Genomic DNA, 13146 nt, shown 5'->3' with positions numbered 1-13146 from the left:
GTTGAAGTGGAGCAGGAGCAAAGGGACAGAGCCCGAGGCTTTTCTCGCATGGCCCCAGCCCCAGCCCAGTGGCCTGGAGGGGCAAGGTGGCACCAGAACGTCCTGGCCACTGCGGTCACAGAGCAGGAGGGGCATCAGCTGGCAGGCTGCGGGGCTGGCAAAACCCCACAGCGATCATTCTGCATCTCTAACTACTGCACCCAGGCCTGGAAGTCGAGGAAGAAAGCATCAGTCTGCTGAAAGAAAGGCAGAAAGGAAACCACCCTGACGCACGCGCGATTAGGAGGTTTGTGAATTCTGACATCTGTTATGCTAAGAGCAGCCCCACTGCGGGAGGAAAATGCAATTTGTAGATGAAACTTGGCTGCTGGAGTAAACACGGCCATTAGCAAGAGCAAGGCTACCTGAGACAACTGCAGCTAGCCTCACCCTTACCGATGCCACCTCTGCAGCCTGGACAATATTCTCGGGGGGGCTCCTCTTGTGTTTGATATGCGAAAACAATGCAGTGGGAAAAGCTTCAGGACTGTGGCATCCCAAGCCGTGACTACGTCCCAAACCTCAGTTTAGATGAACCAATATTGGTACCCAGCGGTGACGCACAGCACTGCTGCAAACACCCTCAGAAGCAGGGCGAGCAGCGAGCTACGACGGGGACAGCTTCCAGAGAGAGGTCGGGCTTTTCAGCCCTGCACGAAGCACTGCTCCCAGCCAGCACCAGGGAACACCAGGTGTGGCTTCAGAGTGATCACCCCGCTGCTTTCCTCTCACCTTCTTTCCTCGACACGTTTTGAGTGCATCTGGGAGACTGCCCTCCGCACTGCCAGTTCCACCGTGCGTTCTCTTGTCTAATTCAGGCTACTCCTTTTGTTTAAAAAAAGGTGTGGCTTTTAAAATCAATGATTAACCTCATTATTAATAGCTGTAAAGATTACTCATAAATACATGAACAAGTAGGAACAGACTGCGGGAGAGGAGCTGCGGCGCGGTGCACAGCCGCTGTGCCCGGCTGCAGCAGTGCCTGTGCTCTGCTTTCATTTCCCAGGAGCGCCAAGATGAAAGAAACCCCAAAATTCAAAGCAGAATTCAGTCAAACGGCTTTTTTTTTTTTTTTCCCATACATATGAATGCATAAATCAGCTGACGGGCACTCCAGAACGATCTCAGGCCTGCAGGAAACCTGACCCAGTTCTGCCAAGCCACGGGGAGCGTTCGGCGCACTCGCAGCGAGTTTCGGGGAGCAGACCCCGACAGGGAGCACAGGGGAGGCAGAAAGCTGAGGATATAGGACGAGCACAGGCAAGATGTGGGCAGCTTCGCATTTGGTAAGCAAAACTCCACTGGCTCCAGTTTTAACCCGTTGTTCATTCCCTCCTCTGTCAAGGAAGGCACTGACACGGCCCGGCTCGCTGCAAGCTGCCAGCAGGATGTTCATCGGGCTCTGCACCTCGCCCTGGGCGCCTGGGCGCCTTGTCTGCTGCTCGTGGTGGCCCCACGGGTGGGCAAGGAGCCCCAGCTGGGTGCTGCAGGGCTCTGCGGCCGTGCCAGCGGTCCCACCGACAGCTCCTGCGCTCGCACGCCTCCTGGCCTTTCCCTCCGGACATCCCCGGCAACAAAACGCTTTCCCAGAACCGGCGGGGAAAAACCTAGGGCACCTCTTTTCCCTCCAAAGTGATGGGGTATTCCCTTCAACCCACACACCGAAAGTATGTGCAGAAGTGATGCAGACGAAATTATACCTTTCCTCTGAGGAGCCTGGGACGGGCAGAGCCCAGCCCCCAAGTTCAGGTGGCAATCCCTGACTTGCCTGGAAAATGGCAGACGTAAACACGCAGCTTCTTCTGTGCTTACCTTGGCCATGCATTTGCCCTGAACAGCAGGAAAAGGGCTGCACCCCTTCCCGCAACAACAGAAAAGCAAGACCACGTTTAATTTGGAGCCCGGACCCAGTCTGAACTGGGAGGTGTGAAAACGCTGCCAGCGCTGGCGGGAGAGCATGGAAACACGCCGTGCCGGCACATCTCCATACACATTTCACTAAGTACAAAAAGCGCTGCAGTGAAAAGATTTCAAAGGCACTTCTAGTCATGCACTGATCCTGCCTATAATGACTTATCTCGGCTCTGAACTACTGAAGACTGCATACATTATTGCCATTTAAATTTTAATAAGCAGAGCAATTAGATCTGTATCACGCCGCTGAGAGAAGAAAAAAGCTTCCTCGGCGTCTGGTGCGTGGCCTGGTGCGGGGACTCCTCCGATCTCAGAGTGCCTTTACGCATCCGTAGAATTTTGTCAGCTCTAACAAACGGGGGCGAGGCTCCTTCAACTCGTACAGGATGAAGACCTCGCACAGCCCCCCTCGGTGACGAGATCGGCGACGTACGCAGCGCGCACCCTGCGGCTCTCGGCTCTGCCCACGGCGGTCTGCGACGAGGCTGAGAGACCGGTACAGAACATGCACTCGAGAGCTGCGGTGCAGAGAAAATATTCCCAGCACAGATGGGATTCTGCCCTAGATTTAGAGAGGTTCCCTCCAACAGATGCAAATTTCTTCGCGCAGACGTGAATGCCAAGAATCGATGAGGATTTTTGGTACAGAAACGCTTCTACCACGACTCCGCACACCGCAGGTAAGGATCCAGATGCCTTCTGTGCATCAGTGGTAATTGCACCAGCCCCCGATGCTGTTTGTTTGCTTCCTAAAGGCAGGACAGCCTGGCGGTAGCTGCGACACCTCCCTTTACCCGACATGACCAAAGCAGGGTGGACGATCCTCGCTCGCCTTTATGTCACTTCTCGTTACTAACCGTTATGCGGATGCGAGCAGCTGGGTGAACTGTTGGTTTTGATTTCCTGTCTGCTGCAGGTCAGGGATTGTGTCACCGAGCGCGTATTTATACTAGTAATTCAATTCAGATGGCTCCTCTTTTATTTCCTTTGCCCCTCCTTCAAAGAAGAACCATAAAACCTTACTCCTGAAAAAAAGAAGGGACAGAAAACCCGGCCACGTGCAGGCTCCTGCAGCTCGCAGTGCGTTCCTACTGCCACCGGGTCGGGCTGAGCGAGCCACCCCACCTCCGTGCTCTCGGGCTGGCAGCTGGGCAAGTATGCGTGACCCATCCAGCCTCTCCAAGCCGTGACACTGCGACCACGTGGCGAAACCAGCAGCACCCAACCCTGTGCTCAGATGTTCAGGGCTCCTTCCTGCCTAGGTCTCAGGGAAGAACCTTTCTGTTCAGGAATAATTCGGTCATCGTTTTCACGACAGGGCTCCATGTAAGAGTCCTTAGATACCAAAGACCCACAGATAGTTAATTAAAACACCTCTGCAATGAGCTGGGGAACTCAGAGTAGCTAAAAGCCCTTTCCACCACGGTAAACACGCACATAACTCAAAGCCAGCTCCCACCAGCTTCGAGGGAGGACTTCCACGCCCATGAGGACATGTGCCCTATCCAGAGGTGCAGGCTTCCAACGCACAGCACTAATAACAAACGCAGGTTACAGCTGCTTTCTCTTACAATTTTTACCCTTCATCTGCTGAAGAGCATTCCGCCCTCCTGTGCCCTGCTGGCTCCCTCCCGGCGGGAGCAGTGAGGGCAGAGGAAGGCCCCGGGGGGCTCCCGGCAGCCCTCCCAGCTCTGCCTGCGCTGGGACTCCGGGTTCCCACTGGGATTTTGGTGCTTTGGAGGAGGTGGCGTTTGCATTTCAAACATTGCTCTAATGGCAGAAAGGGACTTTGAAGGGGGAGAAATTTCCTACCAGCTTGGCGTTTCTCCACGGGCCCTGGAACTTGCAGCCTCCACAGAGGAAGGAACAAGGACGGGAACGATGGAGGTGAACTCAACTCCTCTGCCCATGCAAGGGCAAAATATCCGCCTGGGCGCAACGGAGCGCGTGGCCCCAGCCCCCCAGCTGTTTATTTTCTGGCATTTCCAACAAGGGCAACGAAGCTGGGTTTGAGCCGCACGTGTAAAGAGAATAAATCGCTTTGGGCCTCTAGTTCTTGTCTTCTAAAAAAAATCTGAGAAAATTATTAATCCATAGTGCTGAAGAGACCTTTGCTGCTTTAAAAAAAGGGAGAAAAGAAATCGTAACAGTCTGCTTTGGTCTTCCCCGACTCTTCTTCCCCTCTCGCAGGCTGCACAGCCAGCATACGCCTCCTGCCTGACTTCAAGCATGGGAACAAGCGCTGAGACCTTCAGGTCTCTCGGTCAAGAAAGCAGAAAATCACAGGAGGGGCAGGCGGCTGCTCTGAAAACACGCTCTGCTCAATTAGCGAGCGTCTGACAAAACGCACGATGGCAAAGTCAGCTGCTCCCCAAGAGTGGAAGTGCAAATGGCAAAGTGCGCACTGAATCGCTGCGGCGTGAGGAGCAGTGCCAGAGTGGAGTCCAATTTTTGCACGCATTTAAAGCCCATTTACGGATTACGATACGTCTGTCTGGACTGCTGTCTCACTACGAACTCTGCAGATTCTGGAAACAAAAATAAGTTTCCGAGTTCAATCCACATAAAAAGCTGAAGTATTAGGCTCAGAAGAAAGGGAATTTCGAATGGCCTGGGACACTACGAGGTCATTATGAATATTTATCTGAAAGGAGGGTCTGACTCTCACGTGGAAGCAAGGCCATTTTCAGAAAAGAAAATAAAAAAAAGAGCAGCAATAAAATCCCCAAAGATTCATCCCTGTTTTTATCCTTCTACCCTCATTTTGGTGTTTGCCTCCCAAATCCCTGTGCCTCTTTTTAAAAAAATCTCAGTTGCCAAGGAAACAGCTCCGAGCGGGGAATTGGCAAGGTCTAGCACTGCTAAAAAGAGCTCCAGGAAGTCGAGTAAAGTTACAGCGTGCAAACGGAGAGCCTCAGCCACGCGGAGGGAAGCACAGAAAGCCTCCATGCCCGCGGCACCGGCCGGGAAGGCTTCGCAGAGGGGCACCCAGTCCTGGCTGTATGCGAGGAGCTGCTCGCTGCGATGGGGCTGTGGCATCGCCCTGCCAGCTTATCTCCTTACCTCATGTCAGGATTTAACTGGGGGAGGTGTTGCACACAGAAATGAAACCTCAAAGGACGCTCAAAGATGCAAAGGGCGGGGAAAGAGGAAAGGGAGAAAGCAGATGCCTCAAGCGTGACGGCCACCGCAATGCCACCGGCCCCGCTCTGCCCCATCCCGTGCTCCAGCCTCTGCAGGTGGGGATCCACTCGGCTTTCTGTACGTACGCTATGGATGAGATTGCAGGTAAGAGTAAAGCACAGCACTTGACCTGCGGTTAACTTCGTTTGGGAGAAATCTCCTCAGACCTTGTTGTTTAATAAACGGGAATCCAGGCCAAGCACGTTCTCATTTTTCATACTGGCATGGCAGGGACGAGTCCAGTTCCTGAATTTTTCATGACCTTGTTGTGATTGTCAGACTCTTCCCTCTTCATCCCAGAGGGAGGCCCCTTTCCTCCCCTCTCTCCCTGTACATGGGCTGTCAACAAGGACAGGAGAGGAGCTTCCACAGAGAAGCATCTGGGACCTGGGTCTCCCTCCATGCCTCAGGCACGCTGCCCACCCAGCACGGGGCAGAACCTTGCTGACTTCGACTAATGCCGTCCTGCTCCTCCTCCTGTGGAGGCCCTACTTTGTTCTCAGGAGAAGATTCCATTTCAGTTGACCAATATTTATTAATTAATTGAAAATGAATCAAAAAACAAGTCTTAAAACTTCCCATCTCCTTTTACCTTTCACTTTTTTACGGTAAACCTTTCACTTTACCTTTTCTTAATTCACACCGCCCCCACCTACAGCAAAAATGCCCCTTCCAGAACACGTCAAAGATGCGGATCCTGTCCCTGAGCTCCTGCCCAAGGGTCCTGGTCTGGTGGAGGAGCACATGGCAGGCACACGCTGTGCTAGGTGACACTGCTGCGCCCATCTGGGACAGGAGTACAGCCAGCTGAACTCAGCAGCCTTCACTCACATCAAACTTCCTTCAGCTCTAAGAGTAAACCAACGCTCTAGCAACATTTCTCCTTAAAAGGTTCATCACCATGGATAATGACTAAGGCTCGGTGTCTTAGGTAGGAAACTAATCGTGCTTTTTGCACTATGATAAAGCAAACTAATGCCTTGTGTCAAAGCCAAATGCATTGCAGCCTCTTCTAGAAAACCCCACTCTAGGGAAGCAAACTACGCTTTGCAGTTATAATGCGATAACCACACACTTGGGAGGCCGAAATCTCCCAGCGAGGCTCAGGTGGTGGCTTACCAAGATGTGTGGTTCTCGGATTATAGGGCATGGCAGCGGTTCCCATGCGCGGCACAGCCCGTGCTGCGTGCACCCTCACTCCTGGCACTTACGAGGTTTTCCGGCTCGAAGCCTCATCAGCGGAGCGCAAAGTGAAGCCGCTCCAGAGGCAGGAGGGTGAAAAGCAGCTCTGGCGGCCTTTGAACTGAAGCTGCTCGGGCAGAGAAACCAATCTGATGGTACGTGAAGGGTGGGGGAGGGCAGAGGAGGGAAGGATGCAGAAGAGAGAGTCGGGGAGGAACATTAGAAAGAGGGAGGGAAAAGGGAGATGTGGGGAAGGAGTCGTTGAAATGGAAAATAAAAAGATGAGAGGGAGATATGAAAAAAAAGAAAAAGGATGGAAGGAAATGAAGAGAAAAAAATTAAGAGACATGTAATGTATACCTGACTTACACATTTCTGGAATAACTGATCACAAACATGCTTCCCACAGAAAGACAGCAGGATCAGACCTCCTCCTCCAAACACAAGACCCTGCCTTCTCTGTTGAGGTAGGCAGAAATTGAAGAACACACCACAAACACTGAAATCACCTTTGCAACATCAGAAAAAAAAACCTAGTCAAGTGATTTTGCTGCACTCCACAGCCTGTATCTCTTTGCCAGAACTGTGTGTCTGCCTCCTCCTCTCCACTTTCTCCCTGATGCCTTTGATACATTCCAGATCTCACACCCGCCACCACTCAGGCTGTAGGTGGATGGCAGCCACTGAACGGGAACTAAAAAGCCAACATTAGCATTGAGTGACAAACCAGAACTGAACCTCGACTGGGAGACACAGAAAAAATCTGCAGGTCCTCACTGCTTCCATCTCTGTAGGACTCCTTTATGCTCACAGCACCGCGTAATAAAGCTCTGCTAAAGCCCAGGAGACTCAAAACGTGTATAGAGTCAATCCCCTTCAGCACTCCGAGCTGTGCCCGAGTAACTACTGCTAGCCTGAAGATGCTCTTCAGTACGCTTTGTAATAGTGAAGGATCGCAGGAATGCAAGGGCCCATAACGGAGCTGACTGACAGTCTTGGGAAGGGATCCTGCCTCTCCCACAGACTAAAAAAAACAAGCAGTATGTGGAAAGAGAGACTTCATAGTGAAGCCTGGGGTGGTGCTCAAATTAACATCAGGTTTGAAGCATGGAAGTGGCCTTTAAAAAATAAATCTTGTTCGTAGCAAAATGGACGGGATGTGCAAGAAGAGACCTTTTTGGATGAGACACCAGGTCAGAGCTCCAGCCTGGCTGGGTCCATGGAAATCCTGAGATAACTCTTTGGAGAAGAGTAATTGCTTCCTCTGTGCAAGTCACATTGTACCTGACGGAAACGTATCACGCACCCTTAGATCATTCTGCCGTTGGAAACGGAGGCAGTCTTATTCATTTCATTTCCTCAATTGCTGTGAGATGCTGCCCTGTGTTATTAGCTTAGCACTTCTTTCCACCTCAAAACCGTCAGTACAATGACACGTTTCCTATGTACGTCGGGCCTATACCGTGAAACGAGGGAAGATGAAGAAGAGTCTAATTGGAAAACCATACTGACTCTTCTCACTCGGGCACTCGCTGCTTGTAGGTCAGCTACTGCCTGCTTCGGTGCCTTACCGTAAAGTCGAGTGCCTGCCAGAGCGGGAGATGCTATTGCCAACTGGCGAGGGCAAATTGCTGCCTCTGTGCAGGTCTTCAATAGATCGGCTCCAGGGTTTGGACTTGTCCATCGCGTTTTCCACATTGTTCTCCAAACTCTCAAAGTCAAAACTGAAAGGAAACAGAAATTCCAAAGCGGGGTTAGCCAGCAAAGATGCACACAGCGTTTTCCTTCCTGTTTAACATCTGCAGACTTAGCAGGTCCCAAAAGATTACAAAAAGAAAAGGAAGAAAGCACCGCAAACTAATTTCCCTTCAGCTGCAATTCAGAGCGAGCTTCAAATACATACTGCTGCAAATCTGGACCTTGACAAAGGGAGAAGCTAACCACACGAGCGCTCGGCTTCAGAGGGATCAAACAGCTATGTATTATTCTACTTCTATGTACAATAAATACAGCGTTGGCCACTCTGCAGATGAACAGCATTGCCTCAAAGGAAAGAGGGAGCATGCTTAAAGCTGTCTCCGTTTTATTGCAATAAATCAATACGTTGTGCAAGTACTAATTCAGTTTCCTCCATCAATATGTGACTGAGCGTTTACACTGCCTTGTTGGCCCTCGCCGATCTGCTAGCATATGTAATACATTACCATAATAACTATAGATTTTCTCTGATTTCTAAGTCGCTGCCCGTTGTACTGCTCTTTCAAGCAAAAATTGCTTGTTCCCCTCAGTTTTTGAGGTTATTACTCATGTTCACCATGTTAGAGAGGGAAAAATCCCAGCAGGCTAACTTGCGTACGTTTGTATAATTTAGGAACAAAGTCTTTATACAAAGACATCTTTTTGCTGTGCACAGTTTTTTCCAGTGTTAGTAACATTTTCAAACATATAATTTTCCTTCATTGATTCAACTGCAACTCCACCAGAAATCTTGCTCCGTGCAATGGCAATGTATACATCTGAGGGCATCTTTTAAAAAAATAAAACATCGGCTCCACTCAGCTTGAGCTCCCAGCTCCAACACCATCTGTAACCCACCACTTCGTCTCATACAATTTCATACAAAAATCTGTTGCTACAATACAGCGAATGGAAAGCCTGTGCACACACAAGAACAAAGGTGACTTTGCCTGCCAGGAGCTGTGTGAGCAGTCGTTAATGCGGGGATGGTGCTTGAACACGGCAGGCATTCTTACACTCCTTGGGGTTGGGCGCTAATCACAAATTAATCACCTATTTCTAAGGGAATCTGCATGTTTCAATACATTCCTTGAATTGCTTTTGCACTGTACCCTCAGACAGTCAGAGGCTACCAAGGCTAAAAAATATCTGTAAAGCCTTAAAGATAAGTAATCACAAAGGTTAAAGGCTATTTTTCCTCTATAGGATGCCACAGTCCAATAGTTTAGGACTAGCATTACCATTTCCTCTGCTCCTGCTCTGCAGTAGGTACACTGGACTGGACCAAGCTCGGGCACCGAGCCTGGCAGCCCCGCTACAGGAGAAGCCGAGCATCTCATGGAGCATCTCATCGAGCCTCCCATCAGCATTTCCCTCTGCTGGGGGTTTTGCTTAGCCCTGCAAGCCCAGCGAGTGGGAGGCAAGCCTTACTTACGTGACTGCGTACTGTGCGAACGACAAGTACTCCACCAGAACGTCCAGGCCTTTGTTTTCTTCATTCAAGAACTCCCTGACCCATCTGTTGGAAAAATCACCAGACATCAGAGCATTTCAGTGGTTTTGTGCAGTTACTGGAATTCTTTTCACAGAAACTGAAGACACAGACATTGCAGGAAAGACGAAAGACGGACTGCTGAGTAAAACCTCTTCTTTCTCACTGAGGACAAGAGGACTTTGAGAAAACAGAAGTCCTTTGTTTATTTAGAGGACTTTACCAATGCACTGAAACGAGCCTTTTTGCAGCACTAGGACCAGAAAAACACTGCACCTCAAAGCATAAAACCCGCTCTCCAACGCACACCCTGCACTGCTCAGAAATTAGACGTTTGGCCTAATAAACACCAAGGGCCATGGAAGTCCCGCAGAGCTCGGCTGCAGCACGGCCACCCAGCTCCGCTTCCGTGCCCCACGGTGCCCAGGCCGGTGCTACGCCTGTCCTCTCGTCTGTCCCCCAGCACATCTCCTGCTGATTTTCCCCACCCTGGCCTCTGGCAGTCTTTCAGGTGCATACCGAGAGCACACATGTGGAAGAGTAACAGCAGCAAGGGTCGGCTCGGAGAGCCCAGGTGCACATTTAACAGTTGTTTTTGCCTTCTTTTTAAAAGGCATTAACCTATTGCCAATGTCAGCCTGACAATTACGCAAAGCCTTTTTGGTCGACACACTGAGGCTTCTTGTGCCGAGGCCTCGAGCAGAGAGATGAAACGGGCAGAAACGCGCACTGAGACGGCCTGTTCAATAAAAACCTGCAGGCCTGGCGATGCTTTTACTTGTGCTATTTGAGAAGAATTTTTCTGCTTTGTGAAAGCAAAATACTGGCAATGTTACTTACAGCCAGGCTTTGTGAACGGTGTCATGTTAAAGCTATAAAGCAGCATGTTTTAATATACATATCTTTCTAGCTGCAGCGCTATTACTATTCTAGACCCAATTATTCTCACTTTTGCCCTGACTTACTGAGGGTGAGCAGCAGTCTTTTGACGGCCTTCACAGAGATGTGGATTAACGCTATCATGAAAGGATTAAGGTGGAATTTTCTCCTGAGACGCCCAGCTATCCCTTACCTGAGCCCTTCAGGCTTTAACAACCAATTTAAGTGGTACCACCGCTTAGCACGCAGAGATGTTTTCTGAAAGACATCCGTTAGCAGATGCAAATCTACTAAGACCAGAGGTCATCAAAAATCCTTACCCGATGTGATTTGTTCTCAAAGAAATTTCCAGTTCTCGGAGTACTTGAGTAGACTCTTGGACCCGTCTTCTGAATTTCTGTCATGAAGTGAGAAGGCAAAAGCAACACTTAGACTTCTGTGATGCTATTAAAAATGCCAGCATCTCATACAGCACAGATTGAATACGGAAAACATTCAGGCAAACTGCGAACCTCTCTTACATCCCGAGGAATGCAACAACAACAGCCAGGCAGTCAACAAAAACAAACTCAGAAAAATAACTTCTGTTCCCATGTGTATCTTGAGTTTCCAGGATTACGAAAAGGAAAGGCCTGTAGATAAATACACGTTTCTTTACAATCCGAGCTTTGTTTTAGTAACAACCTCTCCACTGAGAACCACAGCGTTTGGACGCCACTCTCAGCCATATGTTTTAATCTCACTTTTGTGACCTTACACCCACACCAAAAAACTGCCGTAATTTCTGTCTAATTACCAAATTGGTGGGTGCGAGTCACTAATGAGCTACACATGGGCTACTATCGGCGTGCTTCAATGCTTCATGCACGCAGAATTGTATCTGCAAAGTTAGAAGCTGGGCAGAGGCCATGGAGTGGCAGGAGTGAAATGCTGGGCAGTACAGAGAAGACGATGTTTCGTGTCATCCCTGTGCAGGAGGAGAAAGGACACCTCGCCTCGCTGACCTGCAGGAAGGTGACCGGCTGCCTCTTCACGAGGGTTTTGTCACACACTAGTTAGCACCAGCGGCGTGCTGGTGCTCAGACTCAATCCTGCTCAGAAACCCGCTGGCGGCCTGACATAGGTGTCTCGCTGCGAAGTCCTGGTGGACACACGGCGCTGATAATTTCTCCTTTGAAACAGCTTGCTGAGATCAGACCAGCGGTTTCTCTGGACCTCGGTTAATTAGCTCAGAGCACAAAATCCCAACGCCTCATCTCCGGAGAGAGCTGATACAATCTAACTGCCAGCAATAAAAGCCCACATCTCGGGAAGTGAAGGTGAAGCAGGAGGCAAAGACGAGAGCCTGGGGCAGGGCGGCACGACAGAAATAGGCAGCCTGTTCCCAGGGCACCACGGCAGACAGCAATAAAGCGGCTCAGTGCTTTACGGGCCCCTAGAAGCCACCAAACGGCAATTCCTTTAAAAATGTCTAATTTCCACGCTTTTAATTTTCCTGTTTCAAAGTTCAGCTCGGATGAAAAGTCGCTGTTTTCCTGGCAAGAGCCGTCACAGTCCCAATGAGAAGCCCAAGCGCACGGCTTACAGCAGCGCTGGGAGCCACCTTCTCTTGGCCACGCGGGCTATTATCAGCGAAAGCGCTGAGCCAGCCTCGACCACAGGCGTAACTCCGCTCATCCGAGCTCTCCCCACAATATCGAGCATCCGTCCAGGAGCCCATTTGCAAATCTTTCCGACACGCAGCCCAGGCTGAGGAAAGGCTGCTGGTGATACAGAATAATGCGACAAAAGAGAGGAACTCAATGGAGCTATTTTTAGGCTCCTTCGGTTTTGTCATTTGTCACGGGACTCTTATAGTAGTATTAGGGTAAGAAAGGCCTCAATGTGTGCCCAGGGACTAACCACAGAGCAAAGCCAAACGCTAAACGCATTTCAAAACCCTGCAGGAGAAAAACACAAAGACCCCTGTTCAGATTTTTTTTAATAAATAAATAAAACAAACAACAGAAACCTACAATCAGCTACGGGCAAATTTTAAAGGTTTCCTCCCAAATGGCTTCCTATTCCTCGCCGCAGCCTCCAACAAGAGAAGCCCTGTCGGAAGACATTACCGCAGCCCCGCAGACGAGGGCTCGGCGCGGGGTGGGCGCTTGCTGCCTGCGTCTGCAGGAGCAGCACCTCGAGCTGGCCCTGGCTGGAAGCACTGTGTCAGGATATGGATTTTACTGCGGGGCACCCATCTCAGCTAACGGCAGGGCGGCACAAAGCAGCGACTGTGGAGGACAAGAGGAGCAGTCAATGGCAGGAACTGCTAGGCTCTGCATGCCGGTTGTTTTTTAGGCTATTAGAACTATCAGCACAGGATATGAGCTGATGTCCACAGTGGTAAAATACCAAAGGTTGAGGGATGGTCCTCTGAAAGGGATGTAAATTTACACTTCTCAGATCCCTGGCAGCTATTTCTAAGCCCAGGAGAGTGGTGCAGAACTGTCAGAGCCAGGCACAGGTCCCTGCTGGTGCAGAAGCCTCGCTCGGGGATGCCCACGTTCCCGTGATGCTGTGCCCAGCCCTACACATCTTATTCTCTCAGAGGGTTCGTTGCTTCCCAGAGGGCTGGTTTCCCCAGCCTGGGACCTGCTGAGCACCGGGCAGAGCTGCCACGCTCTGTGGAAAGCCACTCGTGTGCACAGCCACAGCATCACCTCCAGCAAACGCCACCG

At 50.4% G+C, this 13146-nt stretch overlaps 1 protein-coding gene across 9 annotated transcripts in view; it reads right to left on the bottom strand.

Annotated features, from left to right (window-relative positions):
* The window catches only part of FMNL2 (formin like 2), a 116379-nt gene that overhangs the window by 39078 nt on the left and 64155 nt on the right, over nt 1-13146 (bottom strand). For 8 of the 9 annotated variants that reach the window (XM_035331810.1, XM_035331807.1, XM_035331808.1 and 5 more), the window contains exons 4-6: nt 10747-10823; nt 9491-9574; nt 7890-8042 (exon numbers count right to left, since the gene is read on the bottom strand). In XM_035331810.1, the coding sequence (XP_035187701.1) occupies nt 7890-8042; nt 9491-9574; nt 10747-10823 (314 nt within the window). Of the gene's footprint in view, nt 1-6347; nt 6554-7889; nt 8043-9490; nt 9575-10746; nt 10824-13146 lie in introns of those variants that run through there. The other variant, XM_035331814.1, reaches the window with a different exon arrangement.

This window comes from Oxyura jamaicensis, chromosome 7 (assembly GCF_011077185.1).
Source record: "Oxyura jamaicensis isolate SHBP4307 breed ruddy duck chromosome 7, BPBGC_Ojam_1.0, whole genome shotgun sequence".
Lineage (NCBI taxonomy): Eukaryota > Metazoa > Chordata > Aves > Anseriformes > Anatidae > Oxyura > Oxyura jamaicensis.
This window is presented reverse-complemented; position numbering and strand designations above follow the sequence as displayed.